The sequence below is a fragment of the Ipomoea triloba genome, chromosome 2, assembly GCF_003576645.1.
Source record: "Ipomoea triloba cultivar NCNSP0323 chromosome 2, ASM357664v1".
NCBI classification, from domain to species: domain Eukaryota; kingdom Viridiplantae; phylum Streptophyta; class Magnoliopsida; order Solanales; family Convolvulaceae; genus Ipomoea; species Ipomoea triloba.
In genome coordinates this window covers 3,161,567-3,178,275 of record NC_044917.1, presented here as the reverse complement: position 1 = coordinate 3,178,275, position 16,709 = coordinate 3,161,567, and the positions used below count along the sequence as shown (strand labels likewise).

Genomic DNA, 16,709 nt, shown 5'->3' with positions numbered 1-16,709 from the left:
TGTAGAAGGTGCAACATGAATCATGCTTTCCCCAAATAAAAAGAAAACTTTATGAACATGATTTGAATCAAATATGAATTAGGCTTAATGATGAGTATACTGAATGTCATATAAAAAACAAAAAGATCTCTTAAAGTAGTTGTCAGGTGGGTGGAACATAATTATCATATTATAATGTCATGGGTTTGAATTTTGTCAATATCCTCCCGTCAAACTCATCACACAAGGTTTTCTTAGTACGATTTATTTATTATGTGTGATTTACAGTTTATTACACATGAGTAAATTTACTCAATGTACACTCTCGAATAATGACAACATGCTATTTTGGTTTTAAAAAAAAAAAGGAGGAAAAAGGAGTAAATTATGGGATTGTGTTAATTAGGCAGCCGAAAACTCAATTGGGGGGTGGGGGTCAGGACAGCCATATTTCTATCTGGAATTCCGACCAAAATAAATAAAATTTGTCTCAATTTGCATTTTCAAAGGTTTAATGGATGGTTTGGTCACACACCTAATATGCACCGCACAACGATTGGGAAAATTTGTAGTATTTTGAAGAGGCTGACGGTAGGGGGCCGGCGGCCCACGACGACCGACCAAACCGCCCCTCTCCTATCTTCCTTTGCAAAAGCCGAAAGGTGACGGGGCAATGTCCCATCGATAGAGACATTTCCTACTGCCTTTTTGTTTTTCTAGTCTTTAAATGGCACCCCCTTATATAGTTTTTATAATCACATTTTGACTAAGATTTTACCCCACCATAGGTAAGAATGTTGATGTAAATAGGTAGAATATCCATCAAAATTGTTATATTCACCCTATAATGATGTAAGCACCTTATATATTATTATAAATAGTCAACATGGGCTCAAATAACAAGTATTCAGAGATTACCTAGTTTGACTTATCAATTTAACTATTTGATCAACTTGATTAGGTAGACTCGAACCCATGACTCTAATACTATTTGTTAGATCAAGTGTTTACCTTTTATCTCTAAAATTATAGGTAGTAGTGAATGCATAACATTATTTACATATAAATCGCCATCACATTTTTAAAAGGTATGGTGCTAGACTTGATTCTTTATCGATCTCCGCCTAACAATCCTTCTAACCACCAATTGATGGACTTTCTCCATTACCGGCCTCCACCCAATACATTCATTATTAAAAAGGGTCATACATTAATACACATTAATACTACATTATGACAATTTTATAATATAATGACACTGACTTGATACTATATAAATTTTTTTTTTTGCAAAGTTCAATTTTTTGTTCCGTTATTTTAAATCATTAAAACAAAAAGTTTGTGGTGGCTATGCCAATTAGGGTGTGTCTTGATTATTGTCGTCCATTAGTTTGACAACCAATTTGGTGTCGTTTGCACCTTATAATTGTACTCTTTTGTTCCTCACCCTCGTCGGATAAAACAAGATTTGATGGGGCAGTAGATCTGCTTTCCAGCTAGTCTTTCATTACACACAGACACCCATGCTGATACCAATTACCAAATAAAGTTCTTTGATTAGCCTAAGAAAACCAAAAAAAAAAAAAGTTTAGCAGTGATTAGGTTATGTTCCCATCAATTCCTCGAGGACGTCTAGATTTAAGTAATTACTAATACGAGATTAACCAGTGGGGCTACATTCGGTTTCGACTAAATCGCCGGCCGTCAAAAATAACGTTGACCAGTACCGGCCGACATTTTCTTCTTTGAATAATATTTTGTTGCCGGGGACCAGCGTTGACCGGTATCGTATTCACAGTTTGACTATATGTATGGTGAAATTGTTCCAGATGGTCAAAGTCTTTCCATCATTCAATCTTATTACACCATAATATTATTCTTATTTAACATTAATATCATTATACTGAAAACCCTTAAATCAAATAAAAAATTGGTGCGAAACCTATTCCTTAAACCTTAATGTTAACGAAAAGGCCAACATTTTGCATTGCATGGCCAGAAAATTTTAACGCCGTCAACTTTACTTCTTCTGGGACTTGAGCTCTTTTACTCTATTCTCAGTCTCCTGCAAAGCCTCCTGATATGTACTGATCAACTGGAAACAAAAAAGATAGAACATAGAAAAATTTCAAGAAGCAGACAAAGCAAAACTACACAAGAATGCTTCGATCTAGTTAACGTTGATATATCCAAAATACATGCATATATATACCTCGTCAACTTCTTGGGGAGTGATTATTAATGGAGGAGACATCATTATAGTATCACCAGCTACACGAACCAACATCCCGTTTTTCTGGCACTGCGATCCAAAGTATGCACCAACACCTGGGAAATTAAAATCGTGTTTTTAGTTGAGACGAACTCGTTATTGTTGGGCATTAGAGTCAGACTCGTGTGAAAGGTTATGCACGTACCCCATTCGGGAGGGAAAGAATCGTCTGGAGACTTGCCATCAGCGAATTCTGTCGAAAGAATCATGCCAGTTCCACGGATCTACATGTTTGGAAGTGGAAAGGGTTGTTAGAGGACAACAATTTAGGATGTTTTGTGAAGCAGATGAAAGGTAAAAAACCAGAGATATACCTCTCCGATGATGGGACTGTCAGCAAAGGCTTTTAAACCATCTTGGAATTTTGGCGCCATTTTGTTAACTTGCTCCACTATATTTCTCTCCCTAAAACACACACACTAGCAATATCATTAGCTGAATTTGTTAGATTCTTCTCTCTTTTTGGTTCCAATGTTCCATGACAATACATGCGTTTTGGGTGAAACTCGTCTTGTAAGTCTACTTAGTAAAAGACCACAATGAGGTAAATCAGCCTATATTGCCCATAATTGACCGGCAACCAAGAAGGCCACCCTACCCAACAAAGGACCACCAGGAGTCAAGGAGTTAAACCAGCCTAGATTGCCCATAGCTAATTGACTTAAACCGATAAGGCCAATTGGCAGTTCCCTCAAGGAGGCAATTAGAACCTTGTGGTTACCAAACTAACTGCCCTACCAACTCAACTAGGGTTGCCCTTTGTTCTCTGGCTAGTTGTTGTTCCATTCACAACACTCAAACTCGAGACCTTATTATTTATGTTACAGCTAAAGGGGTTATCTGAATTAGGAAATAAGTGCACATACTTGTAGATCCTGACTGCTTCCAATGCAACAGCACATGATACAGGGTGCCCAGAATAAGTAAAGCCATGGGAGAAAGAACCTAGTAAAACATGCAAGAAACTTCAATGACTATCATCACATCACAGAGAAATAAAAATGATTTGTTCCAATTTAGTAGGCATTTATGTTCCTACCTAGTTTATTGCTTTGGGAATGTATGACATCAGAAATTTCAGGGCTAACTAGAACAGCTCCAATTGGCATATATGCAGAAGAGAGAGCCTGAAATCACAAGAAAACTCAAGCATCCATCGAAACGATGAAAACGAAATGTCTCACTGAATCATTCGATGTGGACTACCTTTGCCAGGGTGACGAGGTCGGGCTTGATATTATATTTGTTGCTCCCAAACAACGTTCCAAGCCTGCCAAATCCACTGACCACCTCGTCCACGATGAAAAGAATGTCATACTGCTTAAGCACAGCTTGAACCTGCATGAGACGAATAGTATTTACCGGTTAAGTTCAGTAGAAGCACAAACGATTTCAACAGAAAACACCTCACCTTCTCAAAATAGGTCGCTGGGGGAACTATCACACCACCTGCTGCCATGACTGGCTCTGCTATGAAGGCCGCTATCTAATATTTCAAAACAAAAATCGCAGAACAGAAGTTGATAAGTCGCAGGATTGCCACTGTATTTGATGGACCGATAAGGGATTTAACGCACAGCAGATCAAACATTAAGTAATAAGTACGATTATAATCAAAGTGAAATGGTTATGATGCAGAAACTACCGTTTCTGGTCCTTCTTTGACGATAAGATTCTCTAAGTTATTTGCCAACCTGGTCGAGAAATCCTCTTCAGTCTCACCTGACAGAGGGAAAAAAATCGATATTTTCAATCAGTAGTTCAATGCATTATGCAAGCAACCGAAACCATAAGGAAAATTAAAACTAAAACCTGGTAGATGATAACGCCAATAGTGAGGGCAATCAGTATGGAATACAAATGGGGCTGGCAGATCAAATTCTTGATGTAGTGCTGGAAGGCTATATAAATTTATATATATATGTATTACAAAAAGTTCAGATTAAACAAGATTTTAGCAATAAAAATATATTGATCATGAAAAGGAATGTAACCCGGTAAGACTAGCTGAGATAAGAGTTGAACCATGGTACCTGCCACAATGGACAAACCGAAATAAAGTGGTAAGAATCATGGGAGTAAATCAGATAAAAGAACATCTAAAAAAAAGATCAAGGAAAAATCATATTACGATTTCTTTCGAGCAATAAATTTCTTCTTGTTTGGCCTTCCAAGTGCATTATTATAATACCATACCAGCTTCACCTGCAAGTTCAATGTGATTTACACGTATTTGGTAAACGATTACACGATTATACCATTCAGCATAAGTTCCAAGTGCAAGATTGCAAGAACATCGTTATTCTTTTACTCAGACTAGGTGTATTCAGTAATATTGATACTTCTCAATGCATTCCTATTGATTACCAGACCTGGGTATCATTGGCTTCTGATCCACTATTTGTGAAAAATACTTTCGCCATTTTCTTTGCAGTAAACGTGTTTAGAAGTTCCTTAGCAAGTTCCTGTATGTTCCAAGCAAAAACCAGATTCGAGATTCCAGCAACAATTACAGAAAAGGGATGCGCATATTAACAGAAGACTTCTAATTTTCTCATACCAAAGAAGGCTTTGTTGTGCGATTCCAAAACGAATGGTAAAATGGCAATGTATTCAGCTGTTTGGTAGCAGCTGCTACAAGACGAGGTTCATTCCCCCCTGCAAATTTGGAACAAATTGGTGCAAACTGAAGCCAGATATTCACAATTCTTATGAGATTATCAACACAAATGCACCATGCCCAATGCTTTAAAACATAACGGAATACTTATATCTAGAAGTTGCATAAGGGGCTAGTATATACCTAAAGCCGTGGACCATAAACCAGCAAGAGTGTCAAGATATTTCCTCCCTTGTATGTCATAAACGTAAGATCCCTGTAGAAATTCCAGCAGAGAATTAGTTTGTTTGACAGACCAAATAAAAACCGTTTTAAGCAAGAACATCACTCGCATCCCTACCTCAGACTTCACTACTAATAAGGGATCCAGATTAGTAGTCTGCCACCCAGCCGTGAAGGGTGCCAACATATCATGACCACTAAAACTGAAAATAACGTTATCATTACAAGTTAGTCTACAACCTACAAACATGGAATAATTTAAGCGTGTGTGTAAACTGTATGGCAAGAATAGAGGCATAACATATTAACATATCACCCTTTATCATCAGTAGTTGAAACATTATTCTTCCCCGATGCACGTGTACTAATCCATCTAACTGGTGCAGGCATACGAGTTAATGATTTACATGAGCCGATAACTGCTGGAAGATGCTCTACATGAGAACCAACCTGCTGAAAGGTGCTGTAAATGAATTACTATCGACAACCAAGATAATTGTGTACTAGTTCAAGGTTACTGCAGACATTTTTACACAGAGAAACTGAATTTAGCTGCATAGAATGGATAAAAAATCATAGAAATCACAGTGTCTCAATATAAAATGATAATTAAGTCACAATTCACAAACATCAGTCGCCCGAAGACAGACAACATTAACTGATCATCTTGATTAGTTGTAAGACAGATGTTAAATTTATCAGTACTGCTAATAACACTGATCTGCAATTAGCAGAAGAATAAAGAGGATCACCTTTGCTCAAGCTGACATGCCCCCAATTATCAATTAAATTCACAGACTAAAAAATCCAATTAAAAATACCCAAAATGGTGATAGAAAACATGGCATTTGAGGGAGCTTTCCCAATTTTAAGAATCCCCATAAACCGTTCTATGCCATGAAAGCCAGAAAGCCCCGCAGGGACAACTCAGTTAATTCTTAGAGCCTAGATTATGGCCCAGGACAAAAGGGCAGTCGCAGTGCAAGAGATACACTTAACATGGTGGGGCACCAAACACTAATTTTCCCACTACTAATCACTGAGATTTATCCCTCCACACAGTTTGGGCCCGGGGACAAAAGAATTTCGCTTTTGTGGGCAAAAAAGTTAGAAAGCTGATTACTTTTCATCAGTTTCATGCATACAATTCATTTACAGTGTGTGGGTACGTGTGAAAATTGGAAACATAGACCTGATTGGCGGCGATGATGAAGGTGGAGCCAAGCAGACGATTGATCATGCCCATTGCCTCCTTTTCTTCAACTGCTGCTTCTATACAAACCCAAAAGAGATACAAATGTTGTATAATATGGTTGCAGAGAAAAGAAATCTGAGCCTAATTGTTCCTGACACAGTTTGCGTTTGTGTAATGGAGAAAGATGCATTCCGCGGTAGATGGAAGATAACTGGGATGAACCACGTGGCCCAAAACAGTTGTCTGAACCAGTATTGATTGTCTGATTCATCACGTAGTTACTGTCTACACTTTCAGAGATGGGAGAGATCTCCCCCTACATTTCTAACAATACTGCGTATTACACGTTCATTAAAATTATGGATTTGTTTTTTCACTTTTTAAATAACTCAACTTTTTCGACTTTATCTGCTATAACTAGTATTTAATTGGTTGTATCATGAATCACCCCAACCAAGTTGGTAAGATACTGATTTAATTGATCAATTGAACCCTACGAATATTGTGATTGGCTTAACCCACCGTGATCCAACTATATTGTCACTTCTTTTTGGATAACCTAGGTTTCTTGGTTTTATCAGATTATATTCTGAAACGTATAAACCAACCTCCATACCTATAAAAAAGTAAGTCGAGTTAACAATAGTTATACCATGGACCCGGGTCCATTTACATACTGAATGTTCACAATTTGAATTGTGAACATTCAATATGTAAATTATGAATATTCAGTATATAAATTGTGAATATTCAATATGTAAATTGTGTATTTTGAACCCGAGTACACAGAATAATGAGTTAATATTGCTTCAAAATCCAACACCAAACACTAAATTGAGTCCAATCTAAACCCAGCCTTCAATATTTATGACAGAAATCAAACCCCAATCTTGATGCTGGAAAGGAGTCTTAAGTGAGACTTTTCGTTCACTAGACCAATGCAATGAGGGCTACACGTATGATATATGGCACATGTGGATATGTTACTGATAAATAAAGCCAAATCACAGAGAAAAATGGTTCAGTGAATGATCTCAGATTCTCAACGTTCATCTTGTCATCAGCTACGATTTACAAGCGTGTTACAGGTTAGCAAATCAATGGAAGAAGAAACTCCTGGAAGCCAGGAACCAGGTCTCTCTGTGGCAAATTAATGATCTCTAGCTTCTTTATGCTTGCTGCCTGGATGATCAAATACGAGAATTACCTGAGGCCTGATCTCGACGAAACATTTGGCTCTAGATGATCTCCAGGAAGATAAACGGGGTTGCACCGCTCTAGATGATCTCCAGGAAGAAAAACGGGGAGCTGGTGCAACACAGCATCTCGCTTAAATCTAGATTCCCGAGCTACGTTTGTCAGTAGCCTCTCTTGTCCATTTCTCGAACCAGAACCTCTGTCAGGACCGCGAAAAAGTGGACCGCCAAAAAAGATGGACTCCCCTGTGTATGTTAGCTTCTCTGACTGCTGAACCGGATGCTGTGCTGCAGGCTTGGAGGGTTCTCGAGGCAGAGGCGTAGGTCGCTTGTCGTTGCTGGACGATCCTGCATTCAGATTCGAGATCCCTCCTCGCAGAGCCGGTCTGTTGCGAGCTTCTGCAGCTGATAACGGAACCGAGACGTACCTCCCGGCTTCTTGGTCCCACACAACAGACGTTCGTTTGATGTCTCTGAGGAGAGAAGTTGCTGGAGCGGCAGCAGAGAGCAGTAATGGATCGGTGGCGCTGTTTTTCTGCAGGATCTTTTCGTCGAATTCTGAAGAGGTGTAAGATAACACGGAGTTCCTATTAGACGATGCAGTTCCAGGAGCGTTCGCCTGCTCTGACAGAAGGCGAAGTACTGAAGTCGTTGCATCAGGTCGGGGCAAACCTTGAGTGGGTGGAATCGCGCTTAAGGTGACTGGCCCGTGAACGTGGCTAGGACTGCTAAAGCTACTCATACTTTGAGTCCCGGTTTCATACTCGTCCCTGCTGCCTTGACTCGGGGCACACAAAGGAGAAATTCGCAGTTCATTTCTCGTTTCTTTATTTCCAATGGTATCTGCGCTCATACTGCTCCTCACACTCGTATTCTCGCTGGTGCTCAAATCAGGATCCACCGAGTGATGGTTATCGATAGGACGTAGGACAGATGAAGATTCTCGAGCTTTAGCTGCTGCTTTCATAGCTTCACCGGAATCTAATCTAGCCAGCTTCCACGCACGGATTTTAACAGCTCGTTTAGGTGCCTTGCTACCCTTTTCCCCCGAGCCAATAGCATCCGGATCAACTGTCGATGGAACCATTCCTGGTTCCAGTTGAGGCGCAACTTCTTCCTGATCCCGACCATTCATGTGCAGAAAAAAAAATTAATTTAAGAACGACGATTGGTACTGCAGTTACGAGAGTATTCACCGAATTTGAGCAGTAGTTACGAGTATTCACATAATCGGTTAATTAAGGTCAAAAGGAGAAACTGCAGTGGTTACCTGATAGTCAACAAACACCCGAGGAGGGGTGCACCACGCTCCTTTATACTGCAAGCCTAGAGAACTTCCCCCGCTGATTCCAGTTGTAGCGGACCCTGATGGAGAGTATTGAATGACTCCCGGTTCCTCATCTACAGATTCTCCCGCTCCAGCATCACTCATTGCCCTCATCGCAACAACGTACTCATAAGTCGTAAGACCCTAAAACAAGAAGGCAAACTCTCGAATAAGACTGAATGAATGAGTCTTCAGAAAGTCGCTAATCCAAAACTCAGCAATTCCCTCGTAACAACTTGAAACTCCTTCGCATATTACACATTTTTACTGATTAATGATTTAATGGTAATAAACAATAAGCTCGCTACCTTTCTAATCAGTATCATGTGGAAAAAGAAAAGTTCGCCCAACGGCACGCAAGCCAATAACGAAAGCACTGTGCAAAAAGCCTACACAAAAATTTTCAAAGAAAACGAAACATTATGAATATTTAATAGTTTCATCGTAAACTGGAAGGCTTTATAAGAGATGCCTGTGACAGAAATTACCACGACAGATGCAAACGGGGCCCGAGAGAAACCATTCCCTAGTCTATCAACTATTTCAGCCTCAATCTTCCTCTTATTCACAAAACACCGCACGAAAACAGCAATCCCTACTGCAGCTTCAATAGCAAGCTGCGAGAGGGAGAGGTAGAGGAAGTCAGCAAGTCGGGCACGTAAAAAATTTTGCTTTTAATAATAACCTTTGCCTCCAGACATACCCAGACAAGACTGGTGGCCATAAAGGATATAAAGGTAACGTAGTTTTTTCGTCCGATACAATTATTGAGCCACTACAACATCCAACAAACTTAATTAGCTTCCTCGATAGAAATAGAAATCCCGGGGCTGTGTCAAGAAATATGGAAAATGTTCTTAACAGAAAGCAATAGACGAACTAAAAACGTACCCCGCAATGGTGATCAAATCCATCCACACATTTGTCACAACTTCTACAATGTTTACTAAACTTGCATACCTAAAAGCCAACCAGGACAGAAAATTGAAAGAGGGATTCAAATACCGTGAGTAAATATCGTGTAAACGCTGCACTAAATACCTCAGCATTGCACAACGTGCAGAACAAAGCGTCTTCAGCCGCACCTTCCTGCTGAGACGCACTATCCTCTCTCCGACAATCCCGGTGTACAAACGGCACACAGAGTATTCCTCCAATCTTAGAACAACACGACTTTCTTCTAGACGAAATCACTTGACCATCTGTTCTCTCGGCTTCTAGTTGACTCCTCTTACCAGAGTTGGATGCGGAAACGGGACTTCGTAAAACTGACGATGGAGAAGACTGTGCACCAGTACCAGGTTCATCAAACCTTCCAGAAAGGCCTTTTGAAGATAATCCATGTTTCGGGCTGGTATTACTCAATATATCAGAATCAAACTTTGACATTATACCGGGATCGGCAGGGTTAATTGCAGTACAGCGAACATAAAGAACAAAAACAAGGAGTGCCTGCAGTAGGAGAGAGATACCATGGGTTAATGTCATTAGGAAAAATAATGGCACGAATTCATAAAATAATCGAGTTTCATAAATAACACTAAAGAGGGTCCGAGAATATATTATTAGAATTACAGAACAACATAGTAACCATGCAACAAATTAACCACCACAATAGCACTTCGAAGAACAGCTATCTTAATTAACTTCTACATTTCGAATAACTTACCACAGGTGAATAAGCTCCAATCAAAGCATACTCCCAAATTCGTCCACCGAGGAAAGGAGCAAAGAAAGTGTAAAATGCAACCACTAATAAGCAGAAGACAGTTATAGCAACAACCTACAAAAAGCATAGCCCACAAATTAGAAATTTCTTACTAAAAAATGAACATATTTGAAAACACCAAGAACTCAAAGAACTACGGTAGACCATCTTGATATTTTCTGTAACCCTAACGATCGGCAAACACTCTTCATGAACTAACTACGTTATAAAATTATAAGAAGCCTGAAGGCCATGACGTCTGTTATATGCAAGGGAATGACGGAACCATATCCAATATAGCGGACTCATACAGAATAAATAGATTCTTTTAAGCTCACAAAAGAGCTTCATCATATCTATAACTATAAACTGCTCCATTCTTTAGCAGAGTTGTTTCTTATCATCTTTCTTAAACATCTGTTAATCCAATAGTTTTTCCTATGCTCTTCAGCCACCAGGCAGCAGAAAATCAAGACTTAATTGTTAGCCACAGGATAGACCCAGAGCTTAACCATTTTGCAGAAAAAAGGATAAATTTGTTAAAAGGGCAATTTCCCTTTGGAAAATTCTCAATAATTCCTCCAGTAGTTACTACAAGTACTAGATTTGCAATTGTAAGAACTGTAGTGAACAAATCCCATGAACTAATAATCAATAAAGAAGCAATTTTTAATTTAAAAAAAAAAATCAGCAGTGATGAAAAGGTGAAATGAGGAAAAAGCAAAAAAAGGGCAGACCTGAAAGGTGTGTGCCGGCAGCTGCCATCCATGTTTCCTCACCATTCCTTCCCACTTCCGGCAGCTCTAAGCAACCTAAGTCACATCAACGCCGTTTGTCTCTCTCCCTGTCTCTGAGAGAGAGAGGGAAAAAAAAAAAAGAGAGAGATGGCCCCACACGGTTGGAAATTAAAGCCCCTTTCCCCCTTTATCCTCTGTTTCTCAGTTCATCATGGTGAAATAGAAGATCGAATTTCAGAGAACGAAAAATGGTTAAGTAGAAGAAAAAAAAAAAAAAGGAGTCTTTTACAGTGAAACTGAAATTAGTGGAGGAGAAAATGACAAGAAGAATGAGAGGCTTCCAATTAATCCTGCAGAAGGCCCCTGCGTCAGAGAGATTACTCCACCTTAAGAGCGAAAAGGCCAGAGGGAAACGGGAGAATTGAATGAAGAAAGAAGAAGCAAACAAAGGGCAAAGAGACAAAAGACCGCGACACAGAGGTTGAATGAAGAATCGGATATTTAGTAAAAGAAATTGACTATTCGTAGACATTAGCTGTTTGTCGTGCCTGTGGTCTTGTTGGAGACTTTGGGGGCTCTTGGAGCTTGAGGTACACTGCAATGGGGGCAGGAGGGGTTTTGTTATTTGGTATACTTAACACCATTTACAAATAAATTCTAACTTGCTTTTTTTTTTACTTAACACCATTTACAAATAAATTCTAACTTGCTTTTTTTTTTTTTTTAAAGTCAAACTTAAAAAGTTTGTGATTATCAAATTAATCGTTATGATTAATTTAGTTGAGGTTCTTTCCATTATTGAAAATTTTAACTCGTGTATATATAATAATATTTTTTTAAAAGTTATTTTTAAATTTGGTTGTAAGAGGAGCCTTATAGCAAGGTATTCGAAACTTCAGCTCGACTCCGAAGAGCATAAGGAGACAGTTGCGAGAAGATGAGCTTGGTCTCTTTGGCGTCATGAACATAGTGAGGATCAACTAGTGATCTTGGGTTACCCCCTCCCTTCTTTCGAGAAAAAAATTATTTTTAAATATAGTATGATTGAGACTTACTTAAATTAGTCTATCTCATGAGATACAATGTTACTGTAGTGTAAAAAAAAGGATGTTATTGTACTGTAAAAAAATAATAAATTAATTTATTGATAGCATAATCAGTTTCACAAATACATGTATTGTTATTTGTTACACAGAAGAGGTTTGATCATGTGAGTTGTGACCTTCTCTCAATGAGAGTCATAGATGTGCCGATTGAGCATTTGATGAGCACAATTTGCTTGGCATATTGACGAGCATCTAGTTATTCAATGTAGTAGATTATAATTTTGTACAAATGTAATATGGATCTTAAAAAGCTCTCAAGTTCGGTCAGTTTAAGTATAAATATAAGAATAATATACTAGATTTTAGGATCCTTAATGTGCATGTGAATAGCTCCATATATATGGAGATGTAAAGAATATCACATTTTAATGGCGGGATTGATGTGTGACATATTTTGACGAGGTATTTAGGTAAGTTAAGTCACATATATGATGCTAACATATTGTAATTAATAAATTGTCGATTTATAAAATATACCATGAAATTTTTATTTTTTAAAAATATATTTATCATCTTCATTAAACAATAATGCATTCCAGATCCATTTCCTCTAGTCTCAATTTATTCACTCCAGTGTCTCATCTCGTGGATGTAATGGCAATTAGGAGGATGGCGTTTGTTCCATTCTTTTTATTTTTATCTTATGTTGTCTCCTTTTTCCATTTTTCCTATTCATAAATCATGATTTCTCTTCCTATAAGAAACATGTCAAAGAACCATATCCAAAATAGTGGGCACATACAGAAAAATTTGAAAAAAAAAATTAAAAAAAAATAGTGGACTCATACAGAACCATGTGATACAGAATACTTTTAGTTATGTCTTTTTTTTTTTTTTGAAAAAAAATATTTTTTAAAATTATGTTATATGGGAATATATGGTTCAGATATCACATGTAAAAAATTAAATATATTAGATTTAAAAGAAAAATTATATTTATTTCATTTAAACTAAACATATTTAAAAATATTTTAAATATAAGATTTTAAAATCATTCAAAATTATGCTTGTGTTAATTGTATACCATTAGTCTAACAAATTAATAATAATAATAATAATAATAATAATAAGAGTGTTAGAAAAAAAATTTCAAAAAAAAAAAAGTGTCTGTAAACAAGTGTTCTAACATAAAACATAAAACATAGATGAAAATTAGAAAACAAAAAATAGAGAGCATTTTCCTAAAATAAACAACACCCTAAATATTTTCACTTTCCAACCCTTACTCTTCTCTTTCTCCATTTTTCTCCCACATTAGAGATGCCAGGTCTATTCAGTTTATTTTTCTAATTTTTTCACACTTTTCTCATTTTTCTTTTCTTTTTCATCAGGAAAAATAATAGAAAATGGGGAAAATATGTTTATTAACATCTATATTTCATATTATTTTTAAATGATAAAATACAGAGAAAATATCTATAATATAAGTAGATATATAGATAAGTGAAGCTTGTATGTAATAATAATATTAATTATAGATGAAGTTACCTGTGGTTTTATAATTTGAAAAAAAATTGGAAAACAAAAAGAAATTATTTTTCAAATCGTTTCTAAAATTGGAAAAAATGGAAAGCCAGTTTTCCAGATAGATTGGAAACCAATGCTAAAGACACATTTTGTGTTTTTTGTTTTTTGTTTTTTTTTAATAAAAAAAATTTATAGAAAAAATGGTGATAGAAAAGCAAGAGATAATATTAGAAACAATACATTATTGGTGGGAGACAATTGCTCCCAACCCAACTGATGCGTGCAAGCACGTCACGTGCACGTGCCACGCGCCTATGAAAATGGTGATTGAATCAGTCGCTAAAGTAATATGAGCTTGCGTATTTAACATTTAAAAAATATTATTTTTATTTTTTTAATAGAATCTAGCAACGGGATTTAAATCCATCCCGTCTTTAAATGTGAATATCGAATATTGCAGCCTTAGTTGTGAACCTTCTCATTTAGTCCTAAACATTGTTTTATAATCTACACACCCAGCCGCCCTAGCCCTAAACATTGTTTTATAATCTACACACCCAGCCGCCGCCAAGAGCTCTGTCGACTGCGTCGCATCTGTCGCCTTAAACATTGTTTTATAATCTACACACCTAGCCACCCTAGCCCTAAACATTGTTTTATAATCTACACACTCAGCCACCGCCAAGAGCTTTGTCGACGTTTTATAATCTACACACCCCGCCGCCCTAGCCCTAAACATTGTTTTATAATCTACACACCCAGTCGCCGCCAAGAGCTTTGTCGACGTTTTATAATCTACACACCCAGCCGCCCTAGCCCTAAACATTGTTTTATAATCTACACACCCAGTTGCCGCCAAGAGCTCTGTCGACGTTTTATAATCTACACACCTAGCCGCCCTAACCCTAAACATTGTTTTATAATCTACACACCTAGTCGCCCTAGCCCTAAACAGTGTTTTATAATCTACACACCCAGCCGCCGCCAAGAGCTCTGCCGACTGCGCCGCATCTGTCGCCCTAAACATTGTTTTATAATCTACACACCCAGCCGCCCTAACCCTAAACATTGTTTTATAATCTACACACCCAGCCACATTTTTTTATAATCTACACACCCAGCCACCGCCAAGAGCTCTGACGACTGTGCCGCATCTGTCGCCGACCGCTGAAAGCACCGCATCCGCCATCGACCGTCGATAGCACCGCATCCCCGACCCGTCCCAAAGAAAGAAGCGAAAATCTAGTAGAAACAACAAAAATACAACTTTTTTGTCACACAGGTTTCTCACTCCTCTCTCCTTCCCCTATATTCCTTTTCTAGTTTTTCTTCTTGTCAAAATTTCTCTCTCCATTTTCGTATATATGTGATCATCATTGTATCATGCTCTTTTATGCGTCATTCCTGGTCTGTGTTACACAATTAAAGGAAGTTCGTAATCAAAGGCGGATCCATAAAATTCATGTCAGTGAGGCTAAAATTATAACAAAAATTTACAATGTCAATCAACATCAATACTTGTGAACAAAGAAAATTGAATTATATATTAAAATTCAAAATTCTGGTTACAAGTAGTATCAATGCGGTATGGGTACAAGATCTTTAAATGGTCCTCTGATTCTTCAATTGGATGTCTTGAACACTCCATTGAAGGGTCTCCGAAATTCAAGTGGCTTGATCTTCAAAGAAGAGCTTATATGTTTGTTCTTAATTGAATGACCTGAGCTTTTACTTTCGGGATCATTTTATTGTGATCTCTGAATAATATTTTCATAATGTTTACATGAATTTTTCATGATGATTACATAAAAATGAGAGCTCTTATTTATAGCTGTACAATAGAAGAATTTAAATATGTTCAAACTCCTTTGATATTATCTAATTAAACAAATTAGATAATATTAATATTGAAAATCAAATATAATAATATTAAAAATAATCATATTTATCAAATTTTTATGCCAATCGTACCGATTATACACAATATCATTATATATACCATACATAATTATACTATGTATTATCGATAATAATTTTTAATGATACTCTATGTAGCGATCGGTATCGATGTCAATAAATACTCTATAATTTTTCACATAATATACAATAATAATATTGCTTGTCACTCTTTTTGCCAAATAAAAATTTTCAATTATTTTGTTGATAACATTTTTTTTATACATAATTAAATGATATTCATTTTACTAATTAACTTAATATTCCAAAATTTAAGAATGAGGACGGAATTTAAAATCACAAATTAAAGAACGAATACTAACATTAGTTTTTTCAATTTCAAATATAATCTTTTGAATTATAAAATAAACATCATAAAAGTGTAAATAAATGTTTTTATCTTCAAAAAAAAGTGTAAATAAATATTAAAAATATATAATAACTGACTAATTAATTACTTGATTTATTTCTTTTTATTTGATGAATTTGAACTTCAATATATGTTTTGAGCTTACTTAATATATGCATTGTAAACATTTTTTTTAAAAAAGTTTTGAGAGGGACCAATAGAAAATTTTTATTCTTAATATATATATATATATATATATATAAGTATTTATTAAATTTTTTGGGGTGGGGTGGGGTGGGGTGACCAAGGCTCCCCTACCCACTCGCGGGTGTTAAATTGTAATTCTAGTATATAACTTGTGAGAATTATTTCGGTGATATGTAATCTAATTATTTATTTGTAAATGCATGAAGTCTGAATGTTGATTAAGTGCTATGCTTAAATGTTTAATCCAGAATTGGATGATGCTAAATGTGTTTGTTAAAAGAACCTGCAAGTGATCTGACATGTTTTTATTTATTTATTTTAAATTTCAGTTCAAGTTCACAGAGAAGACAAAACTTAGGAGTTATATC

The 16,709-nt window shown here is 36.7% G+C and overlaps 2 protein-coding genes across 4 annotated transcripts; both read right to left on the bottom strand.

The window, feature by feature from the left end:
* Nucleotides 1-1,809: 1,809 nt before the first annotated feature.
* LOC116010607 (gamma aminobutyrate transaminase 1, mitochondrial-like) lies at nt 1,810-6,619 on the bottom strand. 2 transcript variants are annotated; one of them, XM_031250090.1, is made up of 18 exons: nt 6,286-6,619; nt 5,410-5,546; nt 5,212-5,296; nt 5,055-5,127; nt 4,812-4,909; nt 4,624-4,716; nt 4,383-4,456; nt 4,246-4,284; nt 4,064-4,152; nt 3,897-3,973; nt 3,663-3,737; nt 3,458-3,589; nt 3,291-3,378; nt 3,118-3,196; nt 2,566-2,656; nt 2,397-2,475; nt 2,192-2,307; nt 1,810-2,074 (listed from the first exon to the last, which is right to left on the bottom strand). In XM_031250090.1, exons 1-18 carry the CDS (start codon nt 6,337-6,339, stop codon nt 2,000-2,002), a joined length of 1,554 nt encoding a protein of 517 aa, XP_031105950.1. In that variant the 5' UTR covers nt 6,340-6,619; the 3' UTR covers nt 1,810-1,999. The 2 variants fall into 2 exon arrangements, with proteins under 2 accessions (XP_031105950.1, XP_031105951.1); XM_031250091.1 differs by having other exon boundaries at nt 5,410-5,543.
* A 633-nt stretch (nt 6,620-7,252) lies between these two features.
* On the bottom strand, nt 7,253-11,801 carry LOC116010316 (probable protein S-acyltransferase 19). Of its 2 annotated transcripts, XM_031249667.1 has the most exons (9): nt 11,257-11,800; nt 10,481-10,594; nt 9,853-10,263; nt 9,703-9,771; nt 9,515-9,586; nt 9,300-9,428; nt 9,120-9,200; nt 8,755-8,955; nt 7,253-8,601 (listed from the first exon to the last, which is right to left on the bottom strand). In XM_031249667.1, exons 1-9 carry the CDS (start codon nt 11,299-11,301, stop codon nt 7,492-7,494), a joined length of 2,232 nt encoding a protein of 743 aa, XP_031105527.1. In that variant the 5' UTR covers nt 11,302-11,800; the 3' UTR covers nt 7,253-7,491. The 2 variants fall into 2 exon arrangements, with proteins under 2 accessions (XP_031105527.1, XP_031105528.1); XM_031249668.1 differs by lacking the exon at nt 9,515-9,586 and having other exon boundaries at nt 11,257-11,801.
* Between the last annotated feature and the right edge of the window lie 4,908 nt (nt 11,802-16,709).